This window comes from Aedes albopictus, chromosome 1 (genome assembly GCF_035046485.1).
Source record: "Aedes albopictus strain Foshan chromosome 1, AalbF5, whole genome shotgun sequence".
NCBI lineage: Eukaryota > Metazoa > Arthropoda > Insecta > Diptera > Culicidae > Aedes > Aedes albopictus.
The window spans coordinates 169063374-169090219 of NC_085136.1; the positions used below are offsets into that span (position 1 = coordinate 169063374).

General features: G+C 42.7%; 1 protein-coding gene across 1 annotated transcript; it reads left to right on the plus strand.

Moving 5' to 3' along the window:
* The first annotated feature begins 4884 nt into the window (after positions 1–4884).
* On the plus strand, positions 4885–23078 carry LOC134286075 (homeobox protein HEX homolog pha-2-like). Its single transcript, XM_062847644.1, has 3 exons — positions 4885–5563; positions 22166–22365; positions 22438–23078. Exons 1-3 carry the CDS (start codon positions 5137–5139, stop codon positions 22753–22755), a joined length of 945 nt encoding a protein of 314 aa, XP_062703628.1. The 5' UTR covers positions 4885–5136; the 3' UTR covers positions 22756–23078.
* Positions 23079–26846: the final 3768 nt, after the last annotated feature.

Here is a 26846-nt window from a genome sequence, read left to right on the forward strand (position 1 = left end):
TACTATACTGCCGTGTACAGCATAACTGTCCCATGTTCATAGGGATTCCCATATAACATGGAACAACTATGCTGCACGCGGCAGTATAAGTACCATAAAAGCAGTCTTAATATATATATATTTTTTTTTAGTTCCTCAAGATTATTACTTTCTGGATGCGACACGAATGCACCCTGGTGTCAAGTGTCGAAAATAAACAAACAAACAAACAAACATTACTTTCTGGAATTACAACAGCTTGGCCATATTTGGACAGAAAACAATATGGCCAGTCTGAAAATTTATGTACATATAAAAAAAATAAGGTGACACCCTTTGAAAATTTAAAAAAATACGAAGACATCATTAAGTAAATATCAATTATTTCAATCAACGCAACCAAAAATCATGTTAAATTTAATTCAACTAGACCAAGAGCAGCAAGTGCTAGTCAAGAGCACTCGATTTATTAGGTTCTGAATACAATTGATGACGTTTTTGATGAAGGTGTTATACCTATAGAGTAAAGTGGGGCAAAAGTTCGAGTGGGGCAAGAGTTTCTTTTGAAGTTTTTGAGCTCAATTCAAATTATTTCTTTCGAGTGTCAAGGTTGTTCGAAGCCTTTTTGAAAGAGAGTCTTTCACTCCAAAAATTATGAAAATGGATCAATATTTCGAAAAGTTATGACAAAATGTTGGTTTTTGATCAAAAAATTGTAATATGCGATGGTCCTTCCAACGCATTGAATGGAATTGTAATGAAATCGAATTCGATATTGATGTGTGCGCTCAAGATGCAAACGATGCCCAAATGCGCTTCAAATGCGGTAACACATGTTATCTAAGGCAACGTAGCAACCATAGCCAATATCACCGCCAACCTAGGATTCGAAAGCTCCCACTGACTTCGGGTTACTTGTTAGAAAATCTTACCGCATTTGGTACTCCCGCATTTGATATTTGCATTTTGAATGCACACAGCAATATTTTATTTTGGGGCGTAACTAGGTATATTTTGAAGATACTTTAGCATGTGTAACTTTTTGCAAAAACGATTTGGAAATCATATTTTACACATAGTGGGGCGAAAGTTCGAATTGTGGGGCAAGAGTTCGAGTCATGTAGCAACTTTAGGTAAAAACCTAAAATTCTGCTAAATGTACATATTATCTCTGAAAATGATGGAATTAGTAAGAAAATTCGACCAAAGTTGAAAAAAAAAATTGTTTCATCTGAATTTGGCGGAAAACTACTAATTTTTGGTGTAGTAAATTTAACTCTGATTTGGGTAAAATCCAGATCGAACTTTAAAGTGTATTTCAGTTCCACCTCTCTCTCTCTCTCTTCTTGGCGTAACGTCCTCATTGGGACAAAGCCTGCTTCTCAGCATAGTGTTCTATGAGCACTTCCACAGTTATTAACTGAGAGCTTCCTCTGCCAATGACCATTTTGCATGCGTATATCGTGTGGCAGGCACGAAGATTCTCTTTGCCCAAGGAAGTCAAGGAAATTTCCTTTACGAAAAGATCCTGGACCGACCGGGAATCGAACCCGTCACCCTCAGCATGGTCATGCTGAATACCCGTGCGTTTACCGCCTCGGCTATATGGGCCTCTAACTGCTAGATTTATTGCGGCCATCATAAAAGTAAACTTGCTTTCGTTTTATTCTCGCTAATTATGGTCGTCGCTATAGATAGTAGAGTAAACATAGATCCGCGAAGATGAATCCATTGTATCCAAAGGAACTGTCAAACTGCTGTCAAAATCTGTATCCAAACAAGCAAGACGTCACGATTCCAACAACATCGATGGAGCGCATGACGTCAAACTCAATCGTTGCCCTCTTGAAAACACTATTCACACGCTTGAAACATTTCAATCATCGATGTTCGCGGATCTATGTTTACTCTACTATCTATTGTCGTCGCCATATTGAAGTATTAGCTAACGTGAATGGAAAATAGTATATTTAACTCAAATAAGCAATTAATTGAAAGTTTGCTGCCAGTTCCAAAACATGCTCACATAAATAAACTCTCTCAGCTGAGTTTTCTTGTGATTCGAGATAGTTTTACTAAATGAACTAATTGATTTATTTCATTCCAAGATGATAATATTCACCATTTTCGAAGCGCATTAATTTTATATTTCTGCAACCCCCAATATTCACGGTTAAATCACAGAGAACAGACATCCAAATCCAATTCCAATACTGTGTAAGGAATTTAACGGTTATTTGAAATGGCAACACAAGTGGCAATATCGTGGTGGCACTGCTAACGCAAAGTTCCCACGCTGTTGTCGGTGGTGAATATAAAACTTATCTGGATATACATACTCACCACTGACTGCAGCAATTTGCCGCATAGGTGACGCTAGTGTTGTCAACACTAAAAAATTGAATCCTTACGCAGCTTTCGAGAAAATTTTCAATAGGCTAGGAAGTCTGTTCTCTGTGGTAAAATTGAATGCGCATAAGCCTACCAACACAATAACTGCTTAAATATTACTTTGAAATGATCGCTTTCTACTTACGAACTCCTGAACTTTACGTGCCATCGAAGATGCCTCTCTGCATCTTGGGCTGTCATAGTTTTTGTTCAAAAAAAAAACAAAAAAAAATCATCATAAGGGGCTGTTCATAAACCACGTAGACCAAAATTTGGCCATCTCAGCCCCCCCCCCCCCGCCTCCCTCCTCGTAGACTTTTTTCCATACAAATATTTTGAAATTTGTATGGAGCGTAGACTTTGGTTAGAACCCCCACCCCCTCCCTCCAAAAAGTCTACGTGGTTTATGAACGGCCCCTAAGGGGCCGTTCATAAACTACGTAGACTTTTTGGGGGGAGGGGGGGGGGTCTGGCCAAAGTCTACGCTCCATACAAATTTCAAAATTTTTGTATGGACGAAAGTCTACGAGGGGGGAGGGGGGGGGGGTCTGAGATGGCCAAATTTTGGTCTACGTGGTTTATGAACAGCCCCTAACCTCTTTTCGAGAAATTTTCAACTAGAGTTTAAAATGGTTTTAGTACTACTATTAAGGTGAAACGGTACGCCGAGTTATTTTCCCTATCTTGCCTCTCTTTCTAACAATTTTGAAGCATATACACTGTAGTGCCGACAGAGAATCGATTCAAGCCAGACTTAACCCGCCATTTACTTCATCGCAATTATTGTAATGTGGTAGAGCGTAGGGCTCTCACGCAGCGGTTGTCGGTTAGAATCCGGTGGGCGGCAATTTTTTTTCTTAAACCTTCAGGTATCAGTAGGTCGGCTCTAGAGGCACGTTCTCCTCCATTCGGGAAATTTGTGCCAATTCTTCCTAGCAACACAATTCTACTAAACTGAACTTCTATGAACTTGAAAGTTCAGACAAAGTTCCGGTAGCATCTTAAGCACCTTTCAAGCTGCTTAAGAGGCTAACAATGAGCTTTGTCGGAACTTGTGTGCGAAGCACTGCGAAGTTCCAGCAAGGATCATCGTTAGCCTCTCAAACAAGCAGAAGTTCCATTCGGAACTTTATCTGAACTTCGTGGAACTTGAAAGTGCAATTTGCTATGCTGCCGTTCTACGCGTAATTGTCCCATGTTATATGGGATTCCCATATAACATGGGACAATTGGGCGTAGAACGGCAGTATGGGAAGCGAAACTTTTGGTTACTTGGGGTGCGACTCAATGAACGCTAAAAATGAAGTGGTTGCAACCATGTTCGAGCAGGTCGTTGAACAGGACTATTCCGGACAGCTGACATCTTCATGATGACGTAATTAAAATCTTCCAAGGGTGTGAACGAAGCGATCTAGTAGAACTTCACTTTAGTTTGATCAACGTGTATTAAGGACGATAAGAATGGCGTCACATGTTTACGTCCAAAATTGATGTTGACATACATAAGTAAGCAGCCTGCCTGCCTTCTTGTATGCGTGGGATGAACAACGAGCTTCATGAGCTCGGCACCAGAGGCATGTTCTCTTCCATTTGGGATATTTGTGCCACCACGAGCTTGCTGCACTCTACGGTGAATCCAGCACCCAGCAGATGCCCAAAGCCGGAAGGATACGATGGACAGAGCATGTTGCAGTAATGTCGGATAACTACCGTGCAAAGTAGTTGCATGCGACATATCCAGTTTGCACAAGAACGCGTGTAATGCAGGTGATAGGCAGACCAGGTAGATCCTAATCTGTGACGTATACTATTGTTGATCATGTTATCCAAATTGTGATGTAATGCAAATAAATGTATGTACATATATCGGAAAATAAAATACCTTCATTACCCTAGCACTACGCAAGAACTTTTAGAAAAACATTTTAGGAGAACTATAAAATTGAACCTGAGATCAAATTTTGAAAGTGAATCGAATTATTAGCAAATGCGGATCTAATATTCCAGCTCGAAGCAGTTCTGTAATTGCAGTATGAAGTTCGCAGGAATTCTACTATGAGCCTGCTAAGAACCCCAATTAATAAATAAATATAATAATTATAGCCTGCTTCTTCCGTAAGCCACATACACGCTCCTCCAAATGAATGACATATTGGCAAACTTTGACCATGGCCGTAAAAGTAAATTATCCGGACTTAACTTTTACTGCGGATTTGAATTTTATTATCTCTGTGTCAGTCTATGTCGCAAGACATACCATGTAGCAAAAGTATTGTGATGGCAGTCAAAGAACTCTTCCTTGCGAACTCTTACAAATCAAACCATCAGATATCACAAATTAACGCCCTATTCGCCATTACGAATCGAACCATCGACAGCACGTATCGCTGTGTTCGAGTATTTTTATCTCTGTACTATTATGGTGTATCCTTATCACCCCAAAATTTGATTCCTAATAAACGGTTTAATATATACGAAAGAAACTGATAAAACTGATTTAGTCATACGAAGGTTTCGATCGCAGCCGGACTAACTTGGTGGTGTTTGATCATACAGTGTTACAGTGTCGTGTGGCAGTGCTTTTTGAACATTCCTGGTATTCGGATGAACGATTTGTTCGTTTATCTCACCGATAGGGACCAGCGTTGTGATTGATTTTGATGTGATAGGCTTTTAATTTTCGCGAAAAGGTGTTGTTTTGGGTTGAAGAATTGCGAAATTAGCCAAACTGATTGTGAAGCCGTTTTCCGGCCACGTGCGACTTCGATGAAGATGGGATCTTCAAAGAGGAAATCATCGTTCAGAATCGATGACATCCTCCACCAGCAAGCAGAACAGCAGCAGCAGATGATCTTCCAGCACCAGCTCGTTCAGAACAGTGTGCTCAAACAGCTCACGGACATGAGCACAGCACAGCCCAGTTCTTCCACACCGACGTCGACCTCACCGGAGTACTGTCCCAATGGACCGAGGTCGTCGTCTTCACCTCCAGCTTCGCCCGTGCCGGAACATCCGACTGGTCCGGAATCGCCGAAAAAGCCCACTGCGCTGTACCCGAATCTACTGGATTTTCAGAAAACCAACTTTCCACTTCACCTGCAGTTCGGAATGTCTTCCTTCAACCCGGCAGCGCTTAATCCAGCAGCATTCAATGCTGCTTATCTGGAACAGTATGCGAACATGCTGCACAAAGGTGAGTGAGTAGGTAGCAGCGTAATCTACTTAATCAGTGATTCCTAAATTGGGCAATGAGTATGTCAAAAGGGGGCAAACAAATTCAATCAGTGCAAATGCTTTAGGAGGACTTGGAGTGACCCAATGAGATAGAATGATTGAAACCATTGAAGAGACTTAGGGTATTGTAGCCAATAGTGGAACCTTAACTGTCCTGCTCAAATCTCTTTTTACCGGCGAACATTCACCGGGAGACATAGGCTCATGTTCCTGAACAGTAGTTCAATGCCATGAAGTTACTTCGGAAAGCGATTATTCTATTATTTTAACAAATTTGTAAATGTAAACAAGTCTGGCGGATTACTTATAAACAAAACTCACAAGTTGCAGGCAGGTGCAAGATCGAAGAAGATTTCCTCGCGTGAAAAATGATAAGTTTCCCGAAAAGTTTCCTTGCAATTTCAGAATTAATAAAACATGTATGTTTATTACAAACGGATATTCCATTTGTTTTGAATCTGTACCATATATTTTCCTGCTTGAAGATATTGAATGTTATTTTGTTTTTGTCTAAAAAATGTTCGGAAAGTACATCGTCTCCCGAAAAATCTTTGAACATAACAGATAGCAAAACTCTCTGAACACACCAAGTTTTTTTTTAACTTTTCACAGATTTTGGAATTGGCTTTTTCATTATCTTTAAAAAACACAAAACAATGTGTTTTTGGGAAAATTTTCAAATAAATGTTTTAAACGTTAAAATAACATGTAAAACAACCTTGCTTAGAATTATAGCAGCATTAATCTTAACTCCATCATTTTACAATATCAGCTGACCCCAGTAAACTTACTGCGTGCTTTTACGCTTCAAGCTTAGGTCCCGTTCAAAATGTATGAAAATTCTATTTTCAAATAAATACAATTTCTTCATGCTTTTGTCTCATAAACCTTCCTTGGGTAAAAATAATGACACAAAACAAAGGCGAGCCACATCGGACGTTCCGTTCGCGAGTTATGCGCGATCCTACTGCATTTTTATATTATTAATCGTAAGTAGTTTGAATAAAGATATTTCATATAATATCAATAGCTACATTAAACTTGATCTTAAGGATACACTTGTTAGAATTCCAAAATGGCCGCCACAACGGCCGACTTTGACATCTATTTAAGCACTCACGATTTTGAGCGCACAAATCTCTTCGTAAACAAAACCAGCGTACCTGATCTTCTTATTTTAAGCTTATTACAAGTGAGCAAGAACAGAATAATAAAATTTACTGTTGTTTGAAGCTTGCTTCTTGAGATTTGTGTATCTGATGTTAAAGCAGGATTTCAAGACATTTGCCCTTAAAAAAAAAAGATTATTTTTTAAGCTGTCTCGGTAAAAGAGACTATTTTTTTAAAAATCCTGGTACACCAAATTACATCACATATTTTGTTCAAACTATCCTCGAAGTCCATAGATGGGCTTGGAATTTGTAATAATCTAAGAAGGATTACAAGATACTATATTTCACTTAATTTTAAACAATCAGAATTATGTAAAAAAAAATCTGAAGGATTTGATTATCGCCACAACAAGATATATCACAAGATATCCATTTCCTAATTATCTTCGTGGTCATGCAATAAATCAAATCTCATCTTCGTAGTTTACTAATATGCAAAGTACCGTAAAATGGGGTAATTTTAATAATTTTTCAGTGCATCTTCTTAATATTCTTCGGCATATTAGTATTTTCTGTTCTGTTAAAACAAGTAGGCACTGGGATCCCAGTCATCCACTGCAAATGAAGGTATGAACAAAGTTTGATTTTTCTTTGATCACTATTTTCCTGTTAACTTAATTGTATTAGAGCTAACATAATTTTTGAAAACTCGATTCACTTAAAATCTGGACGATCTTTTTCTACAGCCAACGAACACTAAGTTTCTTGAATGTTTTCAAGAAGATTTATCGGAATGGGTCAATCCATAACCCTTTCGTGACGAACCAGCACAATTGTGCCGTTGAGCAATAACAGTTTTGCGTATTTTTTTTAATCTGCTTGCATTTCATATTTGACTACGGAGATTTCAAATGCATTTCGATTAGATTATAGAGGTTTCTAGGGCGTTTCAAGGCGTTTCCAGGGCGTTTCAAGGGTTTTCGTTATAAGAGGTCTCTGAAAATCCTCTGAAATTTCCTGAAACGCCTTGTAATTTCCCAAAAACCCCCATGGACCCCATAGTAACTCACCTAACTCACACGAGACCCTTCGAGAGCACCGATAACGCTTTTGTAATGCCTCTTAAACCCGTCAAAAATCTTTTGAAGCTTCCTGAAATGCTTCCCAAATTTCGAAAACGCCCATGGACCCCATGTATGGCCTCCTAAGACCCTCCGTAAACTATCGATAACACCTCCGCAACGCCTCCAAAATCCAACAAATTTCCTGAAATGCTCCCAAAATCGCCTGCGTTGTGCCTCTGAAATCCGTCGAAAATCCTCTGAAACTTCCTGAAGACATGACGAAGCTACACCTCGAATTTACAAGAGTACCGATACCGGATGTCAGTTTGCGCTGAAAAATTTGATCAATTGGACACAACCCGCAGGTAGCCAATCGATTTACCCTCGAGCAGTCGCGTCTTTGACTACCTGCAGCGACGCCGCGCTCACGCTGTGTACCACCTAGGATAGGATGTGACGCGTTGCTAAGATTATTGGTCCCCAAATTGGTCTCTTTTGGGCTGACTAGTTGTCGTATCCTATCCTAGTGTACCACAAGCGTGCATTTTTCATGGTGCGTGTACTCAGTACACGACGCGACCGCTCCCGGGTTAAATTTACCGCGAAAACTGACTTTTGGTTCTTCAGATTAATGATCTTGAAAATGGATCATTTAAGCCGACTTTTCCGCTACTCACCGTATCAAAACAAAAGCGCCACCGTATATGGACGGTAACACAGTGACAGCAGTCGAGTTACGTCAAACACACAAGGCTACGGTGAGGCTATCTGTTCATTTCATAGCGGCCGTTTTAGTTATTTTATTGATCCATTGGAGCTGTGTTTTCGTCATATTTTTATTTGAAATATCCCCGGAAAAGCCCCAAAAACCTACTCCCAGAATCAATGTCCCCAACCTGACATCCCGGTACCCCCTTGAAACCCTTATAGATCCCGTGAAACGCCTCTAAGACCTCCAAAAACACCCCTAAGACCCCTTGGAACCCCTTAAGATCCTCTTATTCGCCCCTATGCCTCCTGGTACACCTTGATGCGCCTCTAAGACTCGTTAGAACTCTCCAGGAATCTCTTGAGGCCTCCTCGAATCCCCCTGAGGCTGCCTGAAGCACTCTCTTCAACGCTCTTGAGATCTCCTGATACCAAGCTGAAACCCCTCTTTATCCCCTGCGACCTCCCTTTGCTCGTCCCGTGGCCACCATTGCAATAGTTACCGTTTTATCTACATTTTCTTATGCACAATACTGTAGGGCATAAAAAGGAGCATAAATTAAGAGTGCATCAAAATGAAAAAGAAAAAAAAAGGTTTAAGTCTTCAGAACAGCATTCAAACTAATTCAAATTGGATCATATCGTTTATACGGCAAATCTTTTTTTATGATGAATGATTAATAATTGATTAAATTTGTTGTCTTATGATTAAGATTACTGATTCATGATTAAATTGCGAAAGCAGTATGATTAAGATTAATGATTAATGATTAAATGATATTTTTTCTATGATTGATTAATCTTAATCATAGATCATGATTAAATTTATGATTAATCATTAACGCTTTGTAATATTAGGAGGGGCGTGCCGAAAATGTTCCCTTAGTGCAGTTGCATCGCGGTTCCGATCCCTTCTGGTTCGATCAATATGAGCTAATTTTCCGGTGAGTAAGTGCCCTTGCCTTAGATCAGGGGTTTTCAGAACGTGACTGTCCTCATTACACTCGGTCAAAAACGGGCCAAATCTCGGGTTTCTTAGCAGTACCGTGGCTCAGATGGGTATTGACCGGACCAGGTAAAAGCAATTCTGGCCCATCGTTATAACACTGAGAATCAATGCCCAAGGACTGACCGAGGCTCAACCCGGTGTAATCAGCCCTATATGTTCGGAAGTGGACGAAAAGTGGATGGAAGCCTCTTATAAGAGACCGGGTCTGACTACATGCAATCATTCATTTATTTTCGTCCATAAGGTTTTTCACATCTAACGTAAAAACCTTGTTAAAATCTCCAAGCCTTGGACTTAAGATTTTTAGGCCTTAGCTCCGATTGGCTTCGACCGACAAGAGCGTCTCAGCGATGTTGACCGAATGACACCACAGGTCGCAAATCTGTTGCTATGAGTTACATTCAAATGCGTCATAAACAAGTCTACGCAGTTCATGGACAGCGCCAAAATTGCATAAAATTGCGAAGCGAAACAAAATTCAGAAAAAAAAATGATTCATTTATACGTTTGCGAAACTCTGTCCTCATAAACTCCAAGTCTTTTCGTGGTTTATTTACTAATAGCGGATTATATAACACCATCAGTGAGTAGAAACTGAATCATTAAAATATATTTTTAATGACATTTCTTGAAAATGATCAATCTGATCATTGGTATGCTGTTTTACGGCGTTACCTTACTTCGAGCACCTATGGTGATGCAGCGAACCGAAATGAAAGATTCCATCCAAAGCGATTTCCAGCCATTATCTTGTCATGTGGCCAGGTCAAACTTCATTTCCTTGTTGAGGCTGTCCAAATTTCAGTTCCTTGTTGACCGTCTGGGCATAGGCGAAACTACAGGAGGTGTCGGGGGTGCCAAGCACCACCTAAAGGCTCGAACTAGCGTTTCAGCTGGTCAGCCGAGTAGGTTAACAACTGTCCAGACGTGTCTTTCGTGGGCATCGTAGCACTCTTTTTGGTCCCACTAAGGCAATATGAGATATCGTAGAGGAGACGCATGTCGCAGATATTTGCGGCTTTCTCACTTTCACCGGCTAAGGAGTTCGCCCACTTTCTTCTCCCCGTCTACATGAGTGTTTAACTTCCTTTATGAGAACCGGCTTTGGCGTTCTTTTGCTCCTCTATCTTCCATACAGTGTGATCTGCTTTATCTGTGCGTAGCTCACCCAAATTATTCTCACCGGTGGCGATGAAGGCGTTCTTGATGACGCTCCTTTGATCTTGTACGCTTCCACCTTCTGGAATATTCGCAGCACGGTCCTCCAGCTCCCCAACGAAGAACCTTTTCATCACGTGTTCCGGTCGGCGTGTCTTGAACCGGCGCCCGATGTTCTCCTGCTGGATCCAAGAAATGCGTACCCAGTTTCGCCGACCAGGAGATGGTGGCGCTACGTTTGTCGCCATTGGTTTTCGGATCTATTTTTGAGCTTCTAACCTGAAGAACAGACACTCAGATTTACTGAACCAACCGCAGCCTTCCCTGTCAGTAACATATGATCAAGTTTCTCATATGGATTGATAAATCGGTCTATCCCGAGGTTGAAATATTCTGTCAAGTTCCACGACGCAGCACCACAGACGCAAGCTTTTTTTACTCTTTTTAGCTGGGAAAACTCTGTACTAAGCAATCAAAACAGAACTGCTTCATGGAATTTCCTTGCCATACAAGGTGATATGGTGCAATCATTTAACAAAATCAAGTCATTCAAGCAATTCAAAATGACACGAGCTAAAAACATTTTACGTGAGCAAAAAGAAAACTTAAGCAACTACGTAAAAGGAGGGATTAGCTTATCTTCCAAATAGAGTCAACGGCGGACCTCGTACCTGCTGTAATGACTGGGAGATATTTCATTGGCGAACCTCTCCTGCCAATTGACGCATTAATCACACCTAAATTGTGGCACAATCACAAAGACCATCGATACATACATGTGAACAAAAAACACACGGGTGTGACACGTCGAAAAACGCGAGCCTTCCAATAATAATCGGTATATGCCTCAAAAAAGTTGAACACTACCCTCGCTAATCCCACCGGCGCAATATCGATACCAGCTAACAACCTCATTCGAAGGCAATGTTCCTTTGAACGCGCTACCGGTCAAAGGGAACCGCCACCGAAAATAAGCTGTAATCTTTCAATAGCGAGATTTATGAACGGCACCACTGCCGCCAGCCAGCACTGTAACCTCTCATATCAAACTGATTCGATTGCGTTGATTTACAATCGATCGAGAGCGGCAATTGTGATGTTTTTTTTTTCACTTCCCGCCCGATTGTTGGCTTCTGTTTGCCATTGATAAGTTCAAAGTACCAAACCAACTCACTGTGGTTCCCCATCGTCGATGATGCATATTTCATAAAGTGGTGTAGAAAAATGGTAGTACCATTGATTATGAATGTGGTAGATTGTAGTTATCACAAGGCTTCAACGCTAGTTTAACATCTGAATCTTAATGTTGATTTGTCACACCAAATACATATTTTGATACGTACCGACCTTACCGGTCCGACTAAGGCCTGAGTGTTCTCTGCTGTACATAGGAGTCGTCTCCATTCCACTCGGTCCATGGCTGTGCGTCTTCAGTTCCGCACTCTGCGAAGAGTCCGCAAATCGCCGCCCTCCATTTGATCGACCCACCTAGTTCGCTGCGCACCACATCTCGTAGTTCATTCGCCTTCTCCAATTCCCGGCTTCCATCTGCACTCCTCCGTAGATGGTACGCAACACCTTGCGTTCGAAAACTCCAAAAGCACGTTGGTTTTATGCACGTAGAGTCCATGTTTCGTGCCCATAGAAGACTACCAGTCTAATCAGCTTTTTGTAGATAGCTCGTGTTACGGCGAACTTTGTTCGATTGTAGAGTTCTGCGGAGTCCAAAGTAAGCTCGATTTCCTACCACAATGCGTATCTGAAGTTCTCTGCTGGTGTCGTTGTCGGCGGTCATCAGCAAGCCACAGTACACGAATTCTTCGACCGCCTCGATTTCATCACCGTCAATAGAAATTCGAAGTGACGGGTGCGGTAATTCCTTCATGGAGCTCTTTGCCATCATGTACTATTGTACTTTGTCTCCGACACATTAATGACTAATCCGATTCTCCTCGCTTAATTCTTCTGTCGGGTGTACGTTTCCGCCATCGTGTCGAGCTATAACATCAATATCATCAGCGAAACCAAGCAGCTGAATGGGCTTTGTGGAAATCGTTTCACTCGTGTTTATTCCCGGTCTCCTTATAACACCCTCTATTCTAAAGCAATGTTTAACAGCAAGCGCGAAAAACCACCATCTTGCCGTAACCCTGTGCAAGACTCAAAGGGACTCGAGAGTGTCCCTGATACTCGAACTACGCACATCACTTGATCCACCGTCGCCTTGATCAATCGAATCAGTTTATCCAGGAACCCGTATTCGTGCATAATCTGCTATAACTGGTCTCGATCGATTGTATCATACGCCGATTTAAAATTGAAGAACAAGTGATGTGTGTGCACGTTGTATTTGAACAGCTGCTACACCTGGCTGATGGCGAACATCTGATCCGTTGTAGCACGTTCACTCATGAATCCAGTCGGATATTGTCCCACGAACTCTCTTGCAATCGATGATGAACGGCGGTATAAAATTTGAGAGAGTACCTTGTAGGCAGCGCTCAGTAGTGTGATCGCGCGATGATTCCAGCAATCCAACTTGTCGCTCTTATTGAAGATTGGACACACGATACCTTCCATCGGTAGCGGTAATACTTCCTCCTCCCAAATCTTGGTAATGACCCGGTGTAGTGCTCTCACCAGTGTTACTCCACCGTATTTTAGAAGCTCACTTGATAGTTGATATGCTCCAGCGGCTTTGTTGTTTTTGAACCGGCCAATCTCCTCTTCAATCTCTTGGATGGTAGCGGCTGGAAATGTTTCGTCCTGCGCATGTACTCCTAGATCTGTTACTAAGCCACCTTCGGAGCTTGCAACGTCGCAATTGAGGTGCTCATCGTAACGCTGCCACTACCTCCCGACCACCTCACGCTCGCTCGTGAGAAGATTCCCGTGATTGTCTCGGCACTTGTTAGCTTGTGGAACGAAGCGTCAGCGCGAGCGGTTCAGCTTCTCGTAAAACTTCCGTGTGTCCTTAGCACGGTACAGCACTTCCATCGCTTCGCGATCGTTCTTTCTGCTGGCGCTTCTTTCTCCGGGAGACTGAGTTCTGCCTGTTCCGCACCTGTCTAGAACGTGCCACATTCGCTCTCGTACGGTGTTGCAACATTCTCGCCCATTCGCCAAGCTGCTCTTCCGTTGGTAGGGCCACTGCTAGCTGCTCCATGTAGTCTTGAGCCACTTCTACGTTACGCAGCTGCTCGATGTTGAGCCGCGGCGTTCGACTTTGGCGCATGGCAATAACAGTCGAAGGTTTTGAGTGCAAGCATACAGCGACTAGGTGCAAGCATACAGCGACTAGATCCGAATCTATATTCGCACTGATATGTGTGGACATTGGTTATATCTGAGAAGAATTTTCCGTCGATTAGAACGTTGGCGATCTGGTTTTCTGTTTGATGATCAGGTGATCTCCAGGTTTTTTGTAGATATCTTTGCGTGGGAAGAAGGTGCTTCGGACTACCATAACACGGGAGGCTGCAAAGTTTACGCATCGCTGGCCGCTATCATTCGATACGGCGTGCAGACTGTTTCGCCCGATTACCGGTCTGTACATTTCCACCTTCCTACCTGCGATTTCATGTCGCCCACAACGATTTTTACGTCACGCGGCGAGCAACCATTGTATGTTTGCTCTAACTGCAAGGAGAACGCTTCTTTCTCGTTATCAGATCGCCTTTCGTGTGGGCAGTGCACGTTGATGATGCTGTAGTCCAGTTCAACAAACTTCCTGCAATCCCACACAGCAAAAAAATATGAAAGTTAAACAACACGTAAATTGAAGATCAATTGAAATTTGCGACAGAAAAATGTAAATCGCCAACATTCAACGTCAGCCGAGCAGTCCGCTGCTGGTCAGACGGCTTGTTTACAGATTTTAAAGCATATTCGCTTTAAATTTACATGCATCTGCTATAAACCATGCCAGCCACTCTCCGTCGTCAGCTAAAGAACGGCTGCTCGCAGCTGCGGCGGTTTCCCCGTTGTCTCTCTCAGTACTCTTTGCAGCAGTCGGAGCATGTCGGGAACGCGTGCATTATAGTAGAAGCAGTTTACCTTTGACTGTCTGCTATTCAACAAGCTGAGATAGCCGAGAGAGCTCGGGCGTGCTACTCACACTCCAAGGATTTGAGTTCAATTCTCGGTCGGATCTCAATTTTTCTTTATATTTTCTTACAAATATCTGCAATGTAATTTTAAGATCGCACAAAAATTTCCATCATATATGACGGGGTCCTTTTGTTACATTCGATCCGTCATAATTTTACAGGTTTTTTTCGAACTGTGCACGATGTCGAAGTTACGGGGACGTAACTTGTCGTAGATTATCCTGTCACATCCTGCGAAACCAAGTGACTTGCAATTCCTTGTTCCAAGTTTCCAGTCGTATTTTTCCCATGTTATTCGTTAGGAAACGTCCATAAATTACGTCACGCAAAAATTGCCCATTTTCAACCCCCCCCCTCCCCCTTATGTCATATTGTATTGTATGAGACCTCCAAAATTTTTGTATGGATCGTCACACTTTGATGAACCCCCCCCCCCTCCCCCCTCAAAGCGTGACGTAATTTATGGACGTTCCCTAATGGGAATACTTACGGGTGGCTTATTGGGCCTACACAGTTCGAAAAAAAACCTGTAAAATTATGACGGATCGAATGTAACAAAAGGACCCCGTCATATATGATGGAAATTTTTGTGCGATCTTAAAATTACATTGCAGATATTTGTAAGAAAATATAAAGAAAAATTGAGATCCGACCGAGAATTGAACTCAAATCCTTGGAGTGTGAGTAGCACGCCCGAGCTCTCTCGGCTATCTCAGCTTGTTGAATAGCAGACAGTCAAAGGTAAACTGCTTCTACTATAATGCACGCGTTCCCGACATGCTCCGACTGCTGCAAAGAGTACTGAGAGAGACAACGGGGAAACCGCCGCAGCTGCGAGCAGCCGTTCTTTAGCTGACGACGGAGAGTGGCTGGCATGGTTTATAGCAGATGCATGTAAATTTAAAGCGAATATGCTTTAAAATCTGTAAACAAGCCGTCTGACCAGCAGCGGACTGCTCGGCTGACGTTGAATGTTGGCGATTTACATTTTTCTGTCGCAAATTTCAATTGATCTTCAATTTACGTGTTGTTTAACTTTCATATTTTTTTGCTGTGTACGCCAACACTCCTGTCTCGCCGGAGGGCCCAGTTCTGTTTAGCGTCCCAATGAACAATGGGATTGGGAACCTATATAGGACAAGTGTGCCCAACATTGTGGTAATACAGTTGACTCTCTACATCTCGATATTGAAGGGACCATCGAGATAGGGAGAGATCGAACTCAAGAACTAATTTTTAATGTACACTAGATTGAAAAATCGTCCGTAACTAAGAAAAACCGTCAACAAACAGATGTCACTTCGCCTTCCCAGAATGTTTTGCACCTAGAAAAGAGATCTAGCAACCTGAAAAAAACGGGCATATCGACATATGCAAAGAAAATCAAGAACAAAAACTAACGAGATCGCATCGAGATAGAGAGACTCGAGATAAGGAGATATCGACATGTAGAGACGTAAAATGTATGCAGATTGAAGGGACCGAGAAAACCATCGAGATAGGGAGAGATATCGAGATGTAGAACATCGACATGTGCAGAGTCGACTGTGATGTAAATTCTTTTTTTAAAAATATGATCGTACCATCTAATCAAAAGTTTCAAAACTTTAGCCAGTAGTTTTCTATCCAAATTTGTTGTCTATCGTTTCTCTCTGTTTTCGATCATAAATCCCTTGCCACAACATTAGGCACACTGTTCCTATTACACAGCGTAACAAAAATTAACTTTTGGTCTGTCTCAAGAGCAAACTTATGAGTCCCTGACAGATTTTGGGCCGCTGAATCCGAATCCGGGCTCAGATTTGCTCCAGCACGTCACAATTTTTAGCTATATATTTATAGGGCAAAATATGCGATTTTGGGCTTTTTTGACTGCCACCCATTTGGCATGGGGATATTTTTTTAAAGCAATCAAAATTGTAAATTGATCAATTAACTTCTAAATTAACGACTCATGCAAAATATTTCGTTTTATCAAATCAAATTTGATAGATTGAGGCATTTTATGTTAGTAAGTAAACTAACAAGCAATCTTGCATGCAACTTTTGGAGGGTGACTTGTATGGAAAATATCGTACCTTACATTAATCGCTTAAAATTATCAAATTTGATCTGGTAAAACGAAATATTTTGCATGAGTCGTTTAGATGTTAATTGACCAATTCTGGCGTTCGATTTGAATAGGCCGTATGTTTGCTGTAATTCCTATATTCATAAGACCTATTCTAATCGAACGCCAGAATTTACCTTTTGATTGTTTAAAAAAAATATTTCCATGCTTAATGGCTGGCAGTCAAAATAGCCCAAAATCGCATATTTTACCCTATAAATTGGGGTATGGCTCAAAATTGTGTCGTGCTGGAGCAAATCTAAGCCAGGATTCGGATTCAATGGCCCAAACTCTGTCAGAGACACATAAGTTTGCTCTTGAGACAAAAAAATGTGGCGCTCTGTTATTGAGGCAAAATTTAATTTTGATTCCTAATATTATAGGATACCGCAACATTAGAAATACTACTGCAACAATAGGAACACAGCAAAAAAATATTAGGAAAAAATATTGTTTTTAAATAGGTTTTTGGCAAATCTTAAGCATACAAAAGGTGCAATCTCATAATTTAAGCATAATATATCTATTAAAAATGCCTTTTGATAACATTTTAGTCAAAAAAGTGCTCAATTGCCATTACCGCAACATTAGGTACTACCACAACGAAGGGAACAATTACCCTACTCCCTTAATAGAAAAAGTGTGTTGAACATGTTGTCATGAAAGTAAAGCTGATATAAAAAAAAATCACTTTTGGTAAATAGATTTTAAATACATACTTAAAATGGAAGAAGATCTTCTCAATAAATCCCAAGCGTTGCAAATTCTAAACAGATTTTCTCTAGAAAAAAGATGCAAACGGAGAGTACAAAAGCGCCTGAAGCACTTATGAACTATCTGAAACCACTTTTCCCCCGCCAAAGAAAATTTCACGTGGTTAAATGAACAAAAATACGGACAATTTCCTGGACCGAATACGAATTAGGTGGGAAACAATTCTTCTTCGGTTCTGATTCAATCTAGCATCTACCCAACGAAATTAGATCACAGCATGCCTTGTTTGAGTTAAATATCAAACGCCGTCGAGAAGCACAGCCTTTGTTTGGCCTACTAATTTGTATCAATTATTTCTGACCGTCCATGACGGTTTGTCTTCGGTAGGCGCCCGAGGCGGACAGCTCCGTTCCCGGCTCATATCGAGGCTTGACGTGCGCTAGCCAGCTAGCTGGCTAGCTATCAACTCCACATGCACCGGCAACTGAATATTTGCTCATCGATCCGTTATTCCAGCCACAAAACGGCGAATCCCTCTCATATCGCTTCGGGACAAGGGGTATCTTGTCGGTTCGGTTTTGTCGGGTTTTGTCTACAAATAAAGCCAAAATCACTGCCGCAGATAGAGTGCGGTGATACGTGCTACTAATCGTTATCATTTTTGGGTGTTGAACATTGATTCTGGTATTAGCCAAATCTAGCAGTAAGCGATCTGCTTGACGGCTTAACAATGTGTGCTGTTTTCTGGCGTATTTTTATTTTGATATTTACTCAGTGTGATAAAAAACGTGGACAACGATGTCGAATTCGTCTCTGCTATCCTATCTATTATCGATTCGAGTACGAAGAGATTATTCGTGGACTAATCCCCCTGGAATGGTTTTTACGAAATAATTTAATTGAACGCAAATGTGGACGATTTCGTGAACAACGCTAAGTCCCTCCAGGGAAGTCAATTAATACGCTGGCTATAGACGTTGCGATGAAGTGCAAAGTCGAGTGTCTATCATCGTAGCAGGCTTTGCTTATCGCAACCCGGTTGTCAGCAGTAGTAAGCCAACACCATCGGTGGGTTGCTGTGATGATATCCACATTTTTGGATATTTTTCATCATGAGTGGACGATTCGAAGACGGCGTCGATTGATTGATGATTGCCTGCCCCTTCTGGAGCGTCCTGGACATTTTCAAACACCTTTCGTTAAGCCGGTGCTCTTTATAGGCCGTTCTGTTGATATTGAACGTACGCCGTTCATCGAGCTAATCAGACAGAGCATACACAACACGACAGCGCAGTTCGACATGCGTAATGGGCTGCTTGGATACACAAAAGTAATTATTATACACTTCCCTATGTGTAAAAAAAGCCCAGGAAAAAAGGGAAGGGGAACAATGTGTTATTTTTCAATTTCGGCATACACTGATTTCTAGGTGGGATTAAGCCATAAACGACTGATAGGATCATTGCGGCGCCAACAACGATAGTCACTGCAGTCTGGTGAGTCGCGCGTTAAGCTCCTTCCGTTTACTTTGGTAGTAATTTATTTTATTACAACACCATTTACTGAACTGAACTCTTCTATCGCAATATAGAGGAGCCTAATCGGTCTGTTTGCTCCCTGGCTGTCTATTGGTTGTTTTCCCAATGTCTCGCACGCACCATTGTTCAGGTGACTTTGAATTGATGTTCGACGACATTGATATAAATCTCTAGCCGTTGAACATTTTTTGACGGAATCAGGGCGGCGCCATGTCGTGTTTGATTGATAAACATAGAAAATAACGTTGTTTGATCACATACAGATTGGGTACACGCTACACTATGGCTCTGATAACTGTTTATGCTTAAGCACAGCATAGATCTGGTTAAGGTTGCTTTGCCTAGAATTTATTACACTTATAAAAAACTAATAAAACATAACAAACAGGTATATTACAAATTTTTGGCAGTAAAGTGGTGATTCGAACCATGAAGGAGAGTCCAACATAGCCCTGGTCCTCACAAGTTCCTTACTCATCACTCATCACTCATGTATTAGCACCTCTGGTATTACAATGGGAATAGGCTTATGTAAAAGATCACTTCATCCTGAGCGGCTGCGCAATTCGCCCCTACTGCGAAATCCTGCTGGATTCCAATACAGCTCTTGCTTGCATCGTCTCTGCCCTTTCGTAATGTGTGGCCGACCAACCTCCACTTACGCTTTCGAGTTTCTGTTGACATTGGCCTTTGACAGCATCATCGATAAATCTCAGTGTTCGAGATACAGTTGTGAGGCCACCAGACTCGAATTATAAACCGCGGACATTGATTGATTAAACCCTGCAACTTCTGCGGATTTGCACTACGTTTTGCTGGCGTCAAAACAGACGCAGTAGCAACTCTAGTTTTCTTGATCCGTGCTCCTATACACTGCTGATGCCTTCAGATTCAGATGCTTCTTTATTAATTGGAAGCTCATTTAGCTTGCGATTCGGTAAACGGTCAATCATCACTACCATGATCTCGTAGAACAAAATGAAACCCTGTAGCGGTAATAATATATATGTATCCTTGCTTCACACCAGCGACTGCCCAAATGGGGTCGGATAAAGCTCTATTGTACAGGACCGTGCACGTAAAAGTCTCGTAGATATTTCAGACATTTCCGCAGATTGCATGGGGTCAACTTTGAACACCTCTGTTGATATGCGATCGACCTCAGGAGTCTTATGCCGAGATGTTGGTCGGACGTCGAAGCTTGAAGAAGTTGTTCGAAGTGCTCAACCACTGGATGTTTAGTCAGTGTGTGTTGAATCGTTGCCCGAATTTTTTCTCCTGACGCTGGCTCCAACTCTATTATCGACTAAAGCAGATGTGCTCGATTTGGTTTTAATATGTCCATTACGAAAGATCCACGTTACTTCATGCACTGGTCGATGTGGAAAAGGCGAGCCCCTAATTACTAGATCGTTGTTGCCACAAACCTCTGCAAACAGCTCACTGTTTTCGCTTACTTCTTCAACGCCATGACGTCACATGATGCCCATAGTCCATTCCGAGCTCCGCGTTGAAGCCGCCCATGCAGATCTTTAAGTCGCTGAAGTCACTGAAGCCTTCGCTGCCACGGCTCGCCATCCGTCGGTGCCTTCCCTGGTGCATTTGTATTTGCCCACGTGGACAATGCTGCCAGTTCGCAATTGTTGGACGTCTAAAGATCCCTCTCAAGCAAACGGCCTAACACACAACCACCGAAGCCGTTGTTGTCGCGGAAGACCGCTGCTACCGACATCCGTAGCAATCCTTTCAGGAACGTGCGTGGCTGACTGCCTTCGTGGATAACCCCGTAAGCCACCGCCTTGACCACCGCTATCACCTACCGGCTACATATTGAACGTATAAATTTAAATTTAACATTTTTTTCTTGATATGGTACTTAATTTGTAGTCCGTTCAAAGTCTAACACCGTACATCAAACCGTTTTTAATTAGATTTTGTTTTAGATTTTATAGAAGCATTTTAAAAACTTCCCCTGTGTTATAGGGATAGGATTTTTTCAAAACACCATCGTTCTTCTTCTTCTTCTTCATGCAACATCAAATCACCAATAGCTGCAGCAGTGAGTACCATGTCACCTAGGCCTCGCTAACACGCCACACCACAATGAATAACGCATACACACGGCCACCACAAGCAACAACAAATGTTAAAAATGTGAAATTTCTTGGTTTTTCATACTTTGTCCGTGAAGCTCCTCCGATTACCGACTAGTAACTGCTACCGATTGACCACAGCTACCGTTGGTTTTAGGAGAGGGCTACAGAAGGTGACCCTTCCCAGCGACTAACGAGACTTTGTATTTGGCCTCATCTCTAGGGTCGGCATGCTTGTCCTTTCTATTTCGTAGATTCGGAAAAACACTTGAGATTGCTTTTTCACACTCCTGTTTTTTAAGTTTTAGTGCACTTTCTATCTTCTAGCTATCTACCTTCTTCACCCAACTTTTTTCCACCCACATTATTAATCTAATCTGATCTTCTTATTACTTCGGACTCCTTCAATCTTGCCGCCATCTCCGATCGTTTCACGCTCCATCTCCGTGACCCGGTCAAACCGTGACCTTTGCCGCCCAAATGAACCGGGAGTTCCTCAGCTTCAGGAGAACGAGTCCTAAGGGGCTGTTCATAAACCACGTAGACTTTTTGTGGGGAGGGGGGGGGGGTTTCTGGCCAATGTCTACGCTTTTAAAATTGTTGTATGAACAAAAGTCTACGAGAGGGGAAGGGGATCTGAGATGATCAAATTTTGGTCTACGTGGTTTATGAACAGCCCCTAATTGGACTGCAGCCGAATGTAGCGAATGGCTGGAGCACCACTTGCCCAAGTCTACGCCGAAACCTCGTAAACGGCGGAAGATTGGCCATTTGGGGGTTAGGGTTCGCCACAAACCTGCTGAGGGGGTACTACGAACCGTTACAGAGTAGCACGCCGGCCCTAAGACCCAGCTTGATGATTATTTGAAATATGTTAGTCATTATTTGGAATCTTAAACGCAGAAACATATGATTCTATACATATTTTCTCTTTTTCTCTTTCTAGCATCTCCTCGAATATTCCCATTCTACCCGCCACACTACAGCTATCTGCTTCCGCCGTGTGGTTCCAAGCGCAAAGGTGGACAGGTGCGATTCACCCCTCAGCAAACCCAAAGCCTTGAGCGACGATTTTCCAACCACAAGTACCTTTCGCCCGAGGACCGCAGGCATTTGGCTGTTCAGCTGAAGCTTAGCGACCGGCAGGTAACATACTCATTGCACATTAAAGTAAGCAGTCGAATAACGTAACGCATCATATGTGATTACTTGCCACAGGTCAAAACATGGTTCCAGAACCGCCGCGCCAAATGGAGACGTGCCAACAACGGAGGTCAAACGTCGGATTCGCCCGTCGACCTGGGGGCCGACAGTGTACATAAATCGTCACACTCCGCCACCGTTACGTCATCCGCCAATTCACCCGCAGATCCGATGAAGAAATACTCGAATGACTATCGTGCAACCTCGAATAGCAGACCCGCAGAACCGTACGATTGCAAGAGTTCCGAAAACTACTCGGAGCATGAAACCTCCAGCGAAGGCGAGGACAGCAGCTACGAGGACGGGGGAGCCTCGCCCATCAATGTTATTTAAGTTAAGCTTTATCTATACTGAAATTCAAATAAATTATTCAACTTCTCACGCGGACAGACACGGTGTCGTCTAACCTACTTCATTCCGAGACTCCGCTAGGTCTAACGAATTGGCGAGACGACCTTTGGTTAGCTGAAAGTACACGGTTGCTACGATTGATAAGCTCTCCACTTCACCGCAAATACACAGTAGGCACTGCACCTTGCCGTTCGTGGAAACATCATCAGGCAATTAATCACGGTCGATTGCTCATTCCTTTTCTAACCTTCTTTACATCGTTTATTCATTATTTTGACGCTGTGATAACGCAAAATTCACCCATATCCAATATAGTCGCTCGTTCCGAATTTACTTGATAGGTTTTCCGTAACCAGCACCGATATCGGGCCCAGCTACATGACACTCTACCCAGTCTTAATTGATCATCCAATATTGATATAGTAGGCTGCGAGTGCGCTGTTTTGTGATTTCCAGGTGACCGCATGCATTGCCCACCACCCGGCTGGCTTATTTGGGGTGTATCGGCATTTCGATTGCGTCAAATTAGGCAGCTCCATCATCATCATCTAGATTACTGCTATGAACGATTTGAGAAGGAAGTTGTTTTCAGCCCACACTGCGCAAGCACACCCATTGCTCAACTGCCACAGTGGTTGAAATCACGAAAACAGGATGGTATATCATTCTCTGCAGATGACTCAAGTGCCATGTTTCGGTATACCAATCTGTGTGGTCAATCAAGGATTTTTAGTTAACGCAACATGTATATACTAGGTATACTTTTTGAAACTAAGCTTTTAAGATTATTTTTAGCATTTTTAACTGTGCAAAATTAGGGTGTGATTGATAACGTCCTCCCATTTCGATTGCAATTTGTGTGGGATTTATTATGGAAAAACGAACTTTTTGCATTTTTCTCATAAGCTGTAAAAATTGTATAAAACCTTGTAATTGCGTTTAAATATTGTCGAGGATATGCCAAAAAACTTTGTCAGAGACCGCAAAGTGATCCGACAACTGGTGAAAAAAGTTATATAGCGTATACGCTTTGTAATTCAGGCCAAAAATGACTACTTACTTTCAGTCCTGGGCACCCACGGAAGAGCAGAGGGCCGAACTGAAAGATTTCCATCCTGGGCTATTGCCAACCATCGCCTTGACCTGTGGCCCTGTCAAATTTCTATCGAGATGCTTGATTTCGTTGTTGAGGCTGCGTCGCCATGAGGCACTGGGACTGTCTCTGCTGCGATGTCCTGCTGGGTTCCAGTCTAACGCTTGCTTGCAGATTTCGTTTCCGGCCCTGCGTAGAGTGTGGCCAACCCACCTCCACTTTCGCTCCCGAATTTCTGTGGCTGTCGATGCTCCACGTTGGACATCCAATTGTGAGGCCGCCAAGAACGAATTATATACCGCAGGCATCTATTGATGAAGACCTGCAGCCGTTGAGTGCTCTCCATTGATACACACCAGGTTTTACCGGCGTATAGCAGCACAGGTTTCGAGTTGAAAATTCGGATTTTGGTGCGTCGAATAATCTGGTTGTTTTTCCATACGTTTCTTAAACTCGCAAAAGCAGCTCTCGCCTTCTTGATCAGTGCACCTATATCGTTCTTGGTGCCGCCATCGGCTGCCATTTGGCTACCAATATATTGGAAGCTTCCAACATTCTCCACTGATTGTCCAGCTACCGTAAAGCTGGAAGGGTTGACCGTGTTGACATCCATCGATTTGATCTTGTCGACGTTGATGTTAAAACCGGCCGCTGGCCGATTGGCAAGATCATCGAGCTTACTCTGCATATCAGAGCGCCGTTGAGCTAGGAGAGCAACATCATCAGACAATTCGAAGTCATTTAGGTGTTCCATGGTAATGGGCTGCCACAGCAATGCACGATTTGGTTCACGATGAAGAACAGTATCGGTGATAGTATACATCCTTGCCTCACTCCAGCAGCGACCCGGATGGGATCGGACAAAACACCGTTGTGCAGTACTCTGCACGAAAATGCCCTGTACTGTGCTTCAATGAGGCCGATGATTTTCTCAGGCAGACCCCTGCGCCTGAAGGATTTCCATATGACCGATTGAGACGGTCGAAAGCTCCTCCGTAATCAATGAACACCAGGTAGAGAGACACTTGGAATTCATTGATTTGCTCCAGGATGATACGGAGCGTGACAATATGGTAAACACTGGATCGTCCTGCGCGGAATCCTGCTTGCTGCGGTAGGAGAGTTGCGTCAATCTTCTCCTATATCCGGTTAAGGATAACTTTGCAGAGGATTTTGAGAACGATACACAGCAATATGATACCCCGCCAATTATCGCATACAGTCATGTCACCCTTTTTAGGTACCTTTACTAAGACGCCTTGCATCTAGTCGGCCGGAAATATCGCGGTTTCCCATATGTTGCAGAAAAATTGATGCAGTACTTATGCGAATACTACGGAGACAGCTTTGAGCATCTCGGCTGATATGCGATCGACCCCTGAGACCCTGTTCGATTTCATGCTACGGATGGCTGCTTCTATCTCCTGCATTGATGGAGCTTCGATATTGACACGGGTAATGTGTCGAACCCCTGGCGGATCATGCTGAGGTGTTGATGGCGTGATCAGCACTTGAAAAAGGTTTCCAAAGTGCTCGAACCAGCATTTCAACTGGTCAGCCGGGTCGGTCAGAGGTGTCTTTCACGGGCATCGTAGCATTCATCTTAGTCCCACTAAAGTGAAACATCGTAGAAGAGACGGATGTCGCCGGTGTTTGCAACTTTCTCGCCTTCGTCAGCTAGGGAGTCCGCCTACGCTCTTTTGTCCCGTCTACATCAGCGTTTCACTTCCTTCTCGAGAGCCGAATAGCGCTGACGGGCTACAGCTTTGGCTTCTCGTGTTTTCGCTCGCTTTATCGCGGTTTTGGCGTTTCATCGCTCTTCTATTTTCCTCCAGGTATCATCTGTGTTCCACTCCTTTCTCCGCTGTAATATCCGCAGCACGGTTCTGTAGCTCCTCGACGAAGGACCTTTTCACCGCAGCGTCATCCAGTCGGCGTGTGTTGAACTGACGCCCGATTTTCTCCTCCTGTCGCTGAATCCTGGCAATGCGCAGTCGGATCTCGCCGATTAGGAGATGATGGTCGGACGCAATGTCGGCACTACGTTTGTTCCACACATCAAGAAGGCTCCGTCACCATTTTCGATTTCGGTCGATGAGGAAAGGGCGATCCCCCAATCACCGTGTCATTGTTGCCACAAAACTCTGCAAACAGCTGTCCGTTTTCGCTCATTTCTCCGAGATCATGGCGTCCCATGACGTGCTCATAGACCGAGTTGTCGGAACCAACCTTCGCGTTGAAGTCGCCCATGAGGATCTTGCTATCACCTTTTGGAATCTTGTCCACATTGGCGTATCTAGGATTTTTTCCTAGGGGGTGCCTAGAGGGTGCCAATTCCAGTGGCTTCTAATACTACTGCGTTGCGGGAAAAACTAGCTTTCCCACACTTAGAGCTTAGCTTTCATCGCGGCAACCCCTTTGTTTTGTTGATTGAAAACAATCAGAAGTTTAAGAATACATTTTCAGAGCAATTAGGGTATTTTAACCAACAGTGAACACCTTGGTAGCTGAAATTTGTTCTGATCGTAAAAATATTATGATAGGGTATCGGGATGCTTCGTTGGCATAGTCCCCTCGTTCGGCCTATCTCAACGTAAACCAAAAACTCAAACAAACACGCATAACTGGATATCGGAAAAGCTATACGCCAAAGAACTGTAACATTTCGTTTCAATTTTTTACACTTTGGAGCATTAAAATTGAATGAAAATGTCACTTTGTTTAGCTTTTGTAGACGCCATGATTCTTCGGCTTAGTGGGTAGTCTATACACATGATCATAAATGGCATGACTCTGGAACATTTAGAATTGACTTTTTAATAAATGAACATTTGATGTGACGGTCAAAGACGCTATTTTGAAGTTTTGTATTTGTTTTCAACGAATAATAACTATTTCACAAATTGAATGTGGGCCGAATATTGAGGACATTTTTTTCACTATGTACCCAAATCTTGGCCCATCAGTAAAATGACGTCAA

Excerpts from the sequence above, each read along its gene's own strand:
- LOC134286075 (XM_062847644.1), top strand. The coding sequence starts at position 5,137 with ATGAAGATGGGATCTTCAAAGAGGAAATCATCGTTCAGAATCGATGAC. Across the intron at positions 5,564-22,165 it reads TGCGAACATGCTGCACAAAG|CATCTCCTCGAATATTCCCA; the intron begins GTGAGTGAGTAG and ends TTCTCTTTCTAG. Across the intron at positions 22,366-22,437 it reads TGAAGCTTAGCGACCGGCAG|GTCAAAACATGGTTCCAGAA; the intron begins GTAACATACTCA and ends TACTTGCCACAG.